Below are 8,751 nucleotides of genomic sequence, written 5' to 3'. Positions count from 1 at the left end.
TGCTTCTGCAGCGCGGCCGAGAGCGAGTCCCAACGATTTCTGGATTCTGCAATAAAGGCATCGATCTTCGAATCCAGCTTGGAAATCATTTCTGCAAGGCTTGTTACTGTTGGTAAGTCCCCCGGGGCGGCTGTGGACGCTTCTGCTGCAGCTGGAGAGGGTGGGGGAGGCGTTCCTGCCTGCTGAGAGCTGCGGGCTCCCTTCCCTTTAGTCATTTTAACTTAGGATTAAATTGTTCAAATGTAATATTACACAACTAATTAAATTACACAACTATTATAAATGATTTGGTGAGCTTGGTAGGGGGTGGGTGACCCACTGTACCCAAGTCTTGGGAGGAGCACTATAGACTCAGTCTTGCTGGGTCGCCGCCATCTTGGATCCCCCCAATGGGTATTTTTATTTGTCATGCTTGTGAGAGTCAGGTCTTTTCAATCTTGTTGTCTAGCTATTGCATAGAAACCAGGTTCAAAGAAACAGGGTTGGTTGCATGATATGGACGGTCAAATTATGTATAATTTTTATACTGAAAACCTAAGCTTTACTTAGACTTCATGAAACGAAGAATAGAGTACAAAACCCAAGATACTTTGTTAAACCCATAAAGGACAGTTCAATCTGACTGTGACTGTGGTGCCCAATATTTTGGACATCCAAAGGATGTTAGGGGATGGAATAAGAGAAAGGGCCCAGAAACAGATAAAGCACCAGTGAACGCAATTCATCTCCATGGTCCTGATCACAAGGGCATCTGCAGTTTCACCTCTGGTATACAATATTTCTCAGTTAGATATTCAGTAGTGCAGGGCACAAAGTCCCTTTAATTTTGAGGACTTTTCTTGATGTTTTCTCAATGGTTACCATTTGGTTTTTCAGGGGGTTCTTTTTCATTCTCATCAACAATAATAACTCTTTAGTTGTGTTGACTTATGGGGAATTTAGACCATCACAGAAGAATGAGAAGAACTTATTAATTTCCTCAATAATTATCAACCCTCTGTGAAACTTAAAGTTGCGGCAGGTAAGGAAATCATTAATTTCCAGGACACCACAGTGTCAACTGAAACAAAATAACAGCTGTAAGTTAGCATTTCCCCCATAATATTGCACACGTCTACATAAGAAAAATCACAGAACTGATTTGTGAATCTGTCAGCAGTAAACGTGAGAGGCTTTGACTAATCTTTGATTAGAGCAAAATTTCCTCACCAATTCCGCCCATTCTACCACTTGCACAACTGTTCTCTGGTTGGGATTCCCATGATTGAATTTTCCAGGATGTTGATGGAACTGCCAGGTCCTTTGATATAACATAGGCAGACACCTGAATATAAACCACTCAGATTGCTTAAAAGCGTCACCAAAATTACTGCTCTCATATAGAAAGAGGTGATTATAAAGGTAGCAGATACTTTGGTGGCTAACATTTCAGAATTCCATAGAGTCATACAGCATGGAAACAGATCATTTGGTCCAACCATGCCGAACGTAATCCCAAACTAAACTAGTCCCACCTGCCAGATCCTGGCCCATATTCCTCCAAACCTTTCCTATTCATGTACCCATCCAAATCCTTTTTTAAATGTTGTAATTGTACCCGGATCCAACACATCCTCAGGAAGTTCATTCAACATGCGTACCACCCTCTGTGTAAAACATTTGCCTCTCATGTCTTTTTTAAATCTGTTTCTCTCACCATAAAAAATGTAGCCCCTAGTCTTGAAGTTTCTCACCTTGGGGAAAAGACAACTATCATCAGCTCTATCTATAACTTTCACTATTTTATAAACATCTATCAGGTCACCACACAACCTCCTGCACTCCAGTGAAAAAAGTCCCAGCCTATCCAGTCTTTCCTTACAATTCAAACTTTCTGTAGACTGGAAAGTAACCCCACAATGTCCTGGCACAGAAACAGGATTGGCTGAGTGGCAGAAGGCAGACAGTAGGAATAAGGGAATCTTTTTCAGAATGACAGTTGATGACTAATGGAGTTCCACGAGGGTCAGTATTGGGATGACTATTATCTACATTATATATGATCGAGCTGGATGAAGGAACTGAGGGCATTGTTAGTAAGCTTGCAAATGATATAAAGATAGGTGGTGGGGTAGGTAGTGTTGAGGTGGTGGGTCGACTGCAAAAGGACTTGGTCAGGCCATGAGAGGGGGCAAAACCATGAGAAGTAGAATATGATGTGGAAATTCTGAGGAAGAATAGAGGCATAGACTATTTTCTAAACAGGGAAAGGCTTCAGAAATTTGAAGCACAAAAGGATCTAGGAATCCTAGTTCAAGATTCTCATGCAGACTCAGGTGTTGGCTAGTAAGGCAAATGCAGTATCAACATTCATTTCAAGAGGTCTAGAATACAAAAGTAGTTATTCTGTATTGCTGAAGCTGTAAAAAGCTCTAATCAGACCAGATTTGGAATATTGTGAGCGACTTCGGGCCCTGCATCTAAGGAGGAGTTTGCTTGCATTGGAGTGGGTGCAGAGGAGGTTTACAAAAATGATCCTGGAGATAAAGGGCGTGTTATATGAGGAGCAGTTGAGGACTCTAGGTCTGTACTCTGCTTGAAGCTGACAGAATATTGAGAGGTCTGGATCGAGTGGATGTGGAAAGTAAGTTACCTCTACTAGGAGAGACTGGACCCCAAGGGACAGCCTCAGAGTGAAGGGACAACCCTTTAGAACTGAGGAGAAGAAGAATTTCTTCTGTGGAAGAATCTGTGGAGCTTAATACCACAGAGAGCAGTGTTATTGGGTGTATTTAAGACAGAAATAGATTTTTGATTGGTAAGTGGATGAAGGGTTACGGGAAGAAGGCAGGAGCATAGGGTTGAGAAACATATCAGTCATGATTGAATAGCAGAGCAGAATTGATGGGTTGAATGGCCAAATTCTGCTTCTATGTCTTATGGTCTTATAGTCACCCTTTAAGAAGAGAGGGAGAGTAAAATTTAGAAGTCTCAACCTGTTAGTTTGATGTTGGATGTCAGCTGTAGGGAAAAAGTAATTATCTATTTTAAAGAATGTGCTAATAGATACTTAGAAAATAATGATATGATTGGATAGTTAGCATGAATTTATGAAATAGAAATCATGTCTGTCAATCCTGTTACAGCTTATTTAGGATGGTACTTGTAGCATAGTTAAAGGAACACAAGCGGATGTGGGGTATTTAGATTTTCAGAAGGCTTTTTGTCATTCCACACAAGAGATGAGTAAACAAATTTGAACACATGGGATTGGGGGTAATTTACTGGTCTGGATTAGGAATTGGTTAACAGACAAAAGTCTGACAGGAGGAATAATTGGATCATTTTCAGGATGGCAGGCTGCAACTGCTGGAGTATCACAAGGATCAGTGCTGGGGTCAGAGGTTTTCATAATTTAATGTTATATTTAACATTTTCCAATGACACAAACCTGATTAATAACAGAAAAGGTATGCAAGGAACTTCAAGATGATTTAGTCAAAGTGAATGGACAAAACATATATAAAAGGAAATTTTTTAAAACATACATTCACAGATTATGGGTGTAGCTGACTGGGCTGGGATTTATTGTCAATTCCTAACTGACTTTCAGCAGATTGTGGTGTTTTATCCCCTTGAATGGTGGAGATAACCCCATTGGACTGTTCGAGAGGGAGCTCCAGGACTTTGCTTCAATGATGGTGAAGGAATGGCATTACATTTCCAAGTTAGGATGATGCGTAAATTGGAGGGGACCATGTACATGGAAGTGTTCCCATGAGAATTAGGGATGGACAACAAATTCTGTCCTAGCCAGCTACATCCTCATCCTGTGAATGGATTTTAAAAAATCCGAGGGAATCTGCTTTGCACGCCCTCCAGTCAATCACAGCTCTCTTTCAGTGTGGTGACCAGAACTGCAGAGTGATCAAATAAACAAGTTCCAATATAATCTCCCTGCTATTGTAATCTATTAACCTATCCTGATGCTTTCAGGGCTCCATAGACAAGCTTCCCAAGAAACCTCTGCTCTTCTGAGCTCCCTTTTGTCCTGCCATTCAGTGAGTAATCCCTTTTCTTGTTACTTCTTCTGTACTAACTATCATTTCATAGCTATCATACTTACATTTAAATTTAAACTTAAATTGCATATGCACCGGTCTATTTGTTTATCTATTTATTTACATCTATTTATCATTTATCTATTTAGGGTGGCATGGTGGCTTAGTATTTAACACTGCTGCCTCACAGTGCCAGGGACCCCAGTTCAATTCCAACCTCGAATGACTGCCTGTGTGGAGTTTGCGTATTCTCCCCATGTCTGTGCGGGTTCCCTCCGGGTGTTCCGGTTTCCTCCCACAATCCAAAGGTGTGCAGTATGGGTGGAATGGCCTTGGGAAATACAGGGTTACAGGGATAGGTTGGGAGGGTGGATTTGGGTTGGATGCTCTTTGGAGGATGGTGTGGACTCAATGGACTACATAGCCTGTTTCCACACTGCAGGGATTCTATTACATTATCTACCTGCCCTGCTGCCTTCCAGGATCTGTGGATATGCAGAGAAAATCTCTCTGATCTTCTTTCCGGAATCCTATCATAGTCATTCTTTGACCTGTTATCCCTCCCAAAATGCATTATCTCATTGTATTACAGGTTGAATTCTATTTGCCATTGCTCTACCCACCTAACCTGTCATTTGATATCCTCTTGCATAGGACCATGGAAACAGGATTAGGCCAACTAGCCCCTCGAGCCTGTTCCATCATTCAATGAGATCATGACAGATTGTGGGCTAACTCCATCCATCTGACTTTATCCTATATCCCTCCCAGCAATCCTCACTATTTACCATCCCAGATTTGATGGTCTGTCTCTCCCTGACTGTACACAAGCCTGAAGTATACACACAAATCTGGTTTTGCAATTTTGTAGGTTGTATGTTTTCCCAGCTGGCCTCATTTGATGATCCTTCTCTGTTAACAACCCTTCTCACTGTTATGATTGATTTTTTTAATCAATATTTCATCCAGTCCGTCCCTTTTATTTTCTATCCTGCTTTCTAGCTCATCTGTATGCCCTGGAAGCAGGAATGTTGATCTGTCAATCAGCTCATCGTTCAGCCAGTCTTGGTTGTCGCTATGATGTCACACTACCACATGTGTCCCTGAGCCTGTCTTATTCCTCAGGCTCCTTGCATTAAAACATATTCAGTTTAATTTTGCTAAACTCATTTCTTTCTTATCTAGCCTTTTGTTTCTTCTGCCTTCCCTGATATTACCTTTTTAACTTTGAAGTCCATCTCAGTATCTCTACCCTCTAAACTACTTGTCAGGATTCCACCTCCCTGCCAATCTGTTTTGTGTCTGTTGGCCTTATCCTTCTAGGTGTTGGATGCCTCAGGTTTGGAAAGAGCTGTTGAAGATGACTTCATAAGATTCTGCAGAACATCTTGTGCATGGTACACACTGCAGCTACTGAGCATCAATATTGGAGGGAGTGAATGGTAAAAGTGGCAGATGTGGTTAGTTTATGCAGTCAATAGTGAATTAAAAGCTAGTCCACTGATGACCAATGAAATCATTGTTGTTCATTGTAACAATTCACCTGGTTCATTAACATTCTTAGAATAAGGCTGAGAAGGAGAGGACTATCTTTGCTCAGAGGGTCGTGAATATTTGGAGTTCTGTACCCGAGAGCCTGTGGAAGGTCAGTCATTGAGAATATTCAAGATGAAGACGGATAGATTTCTTGTTACTAATGACATGAATGGATATGGTATGTATTGAGATGGAATGAATTAGATGATCAGCCTAACTGAATTGGAGAGTGGGCTCAATAGGCTGCATGGCTAACTCCTAAATTCTGTTCCCATGCCTTATTTCATATCGATCTCTAAGTGTTAAATGATTTTCTTGTCTATAATTTCAACAGTTCTTTTAGAAGACAGGAATATATAACTTCTCCAAAGTTACTGCAGTGTACTAACGTATAACATTCAGGATGACTGCAGTTTCTTCTGAATAAGTTCCATCGTCAGCTAAACATCTGTATTCCCCTCCATCAAAAATTGTTGTGTTCGTTACTTGAAGAGATATGGCTCCTTTGGTCAATTTATTTTTCAACAGTTCAGTCCTCCCTCTGTATTTCCTGTGCTGAGCAGCAGCATCATCTTCCCCATGGCTGTATACGTGAACTGGGGAATCAAGGCCTGATTTAAACCACTGCACCAACATGTTGCTGGCAGATATAGCTGGCACAAGCTGACATTCCAACAGAGCATCTTCACCCACAGTGGCTTCAATAGGTTCATCAGGTCCATGTATGATAAATTCACCTAGGGATGAACAACAATAAAAACTAAAATTCTGTGCTAATGTAATCCACAGAATAAAATTATCATTTAGGCCACTAATATTGTGAAATATGAAACTGTACTATAATATGACATTCCTCCATAATTGCATTTAGAAAAAGAATTTGAATTCAGCAAGTTTTGATTCTGATTTTAAATCATTAAACTGAGATTAATTTGGGAGTTTTCTGCTGAATGTTTTAACTTATATATTGATTTGTCAATATTTCACATAAAGTCCTGTGTTATGATCCCTGTGGAGACGAATGATTTTAAAAGAAAAACAGCTATGAATTACCTCAACAGAAGACAAAATGAACAAGATTTTACATTTTAACACATTACTGTCACAATCAAACTAACATAAATATGAACTCAAATTAGCCATTTGGCACCTCAATTGGCCAGTAAATCATGGATTATATTCTACCTCAATGCCACTTTCCCACAATCGTACACATTCTTGAATTCTTTATCTAAAAATCTATTTCTGACATGAATGCATTCAGTAAATGAATCTCCACAGGCCTTGGCATAGGATTGAGTTTTTAGATTCGACTAGATTACTTACAGTGTGGAAACAGGCCCTTCAGCCCAACAAGTCCACACCGACCCGCCGAAGCGTAACCCACCCAGACCCATTCCCCTACATTTACATCTTCACCTAACACTATGGACAATTTAGCATGGCCAATCCACCTAACCTGCACATTTTTGGATTGTGGGAGGAAACCGGAGCACCCAGAGGAAACCCACACAGACACGGGGAGAATGTGCAAACTCCACCGAACACTACGGACAATTTAGCAAGGCCAATTCACCTGACTCGCACATCTTTGGACTGTGGGAGGAAACCGGAGCACCCGGAGGAAACCCACGCAGACATGGGGAGAACATGCAAACTCCACACAGTCAGTCGCCTGAGGCGGGAATTGAACTCGGGTCTCTGGCGATGTGAGGCAACAGTGCTAACCACTGTGCCACCGTGCTGCCCACCCACTGTGCCACCGTGCCGCTCACCCACTGTGCCACCGTGCTGCCCAATAAATAATACTGACATAATTTAGCAAGTCAAGAATTAAGTTGTATGCTGTTTAATTGTTATTAGTGGTTAAGCAGTTTCTCTAAACAATTGATCCATATGATTCGATCAAAAGTAAAGTTTAATCTATAAAGACCTAAAAGTTGAAGTTAAAAATCACACAACACCAGGTTATAGTCCAACAGGTTTATTTGGAAGGACTAGCTTTCGGAGAGCTGCTCCTTCATCAGGTAGCCGTGGAACATGGTCATAAGACACAGAATTGCCTGCAGATTCAGTCAATGCAGGCAGTCAAACCATGTAACATTTTATAAATTCCTATTTGGAAATAGAACCAGTCTGACTCAAGATTGGGATACAAACAGACTTTAACCTCACATCTTCGATGCATTGTCTGAGCTGATATATCACCTTTTTTTTATAAAACCTTATAATGTGACTTAAAAGAAGTTCTGGGCTTTACATATTAATGAACCAAAACTTGAAACCCATTCTAAAAGATGAAAGACTTAACAGCAATCCAGAATTGTTCAATATATCATTTCAGTTGCATGACACTGTAATCTTTTGCTATAAATTCTCTGTCTTATGATCTTGTTCCACAGTTCCCTGATGAAGGAACAGCACTCCAAAAGCTTGTATCTCCAAATAAACCTGTTGGACTGTAACCTGGTGTTGTCTGATTTTTAACTTTGTCCAACACCGGCACCTCCACATCATAGGAGCCATTCAGGTCATCAAGTCTTCCCCACCATTTAGTAAGATTGTGGCTGACCTGACGTCTTACAGCAAGTAACCAGAAAAACTAAGAGAAATTATGGTTTATTGCGAAAAGAGTTGAATGCAAGAGTAGGGAGGTTGTGCTTCAGATATACAGAGGTACCTTGATTATCCGAACGAGATGGGCGGGTACTATTTCGTTCGGATAATTGATTATTTGGTTAATTGATTCATTGCCTTTCCTCTGGGGCTCAGAGTTTTCTGAAGTTTCTTTTTGCCTCGCTCTGCCTGCCTTGCTCCCTCTCTCTGCCTCAGGGTTTGTTGCTGAGCAGAGACACACCCTTGTATGTAAGGGACCTGTAGCATTGCTGTAGCCATCCCCCGCCCATCAGTTCAAAGGAATTGACACAGTGAGCACTTGCTAAGCCCGCTCCCTATTCAGGAGATGAGACAGCAGCACACCACGTGTGAGCGCCTCCCACACCTCCCCTCCTCAATCCCTCATGTGCCCCAATCTTCCCCCCGTCAGCCCCCACCCACCATCCGCGCTCCCCTGTCCGCACCCCCGAACCCCCGTCTGGCCCCGCTGCACTGCTCTCCCACCCTCCGTGCACCCACCCCCCCCAGCCTCCCTGAGCGCCCCCCCCCCGTCCCCCCT

At 41.7% G+C, this 8,751-nt stretch overlaps 2 protein-coding genes across 2 annotated transcripts in view; both read right to left on the bottom strand.

Annotated features, from left to right (window-relative positions):
- LOC122541246 (butyrophilin subfamily 3 member A2-like) overlaps window positions 1–8,751 on the bottom strand; it is a 39,393-nt gene that overhangs the window by 15,453 nt on the left and 15,189 nt on the right. The window contains exon 3 of the mRNA XM_043677863.1: window positions 5,966–6,313. Coding sequence (XP_043533798.1) covers window positions 5,966–6,313 — 348 coding nt within the window. The remainder of the gene's footprint in view (window positions 1–5,965; window positions 6,314–8,751) is intronic.
- LOC122541328 (butyrophilin subfamily 3 member A1-like) overlaps window positions 1–8,751 on the bottom strand; it is a 109,338-nt gene that overhangs the window by 89,181 nt on the left and 11,406 nt on the right. The gene's annotated exons all lie outside the window — the stretch shown is intronic.

Source organism: Chiloscyllium plagiosum, chromosome 37 (assembly GCF_004010195.1).
Source record: "Chiloscyllium plagiosum isolate BGI_BamShark_2017 chromosome 37, ASM401019v2, whole genome shotgun sequence".
Lineage (NCBI taxonomy): Eukaryota > Metazoa > Chordata > Chondrichthyes > Orectolobiformes > Hemiscylliidae > Chiloscyllium > Chiloscyllium plagiosum.
The sequence above is the reverse complement of the archived record's forward strand: the minus strand, read 5'-3'. Positions and strand labels throughout refer to the sequence as shown.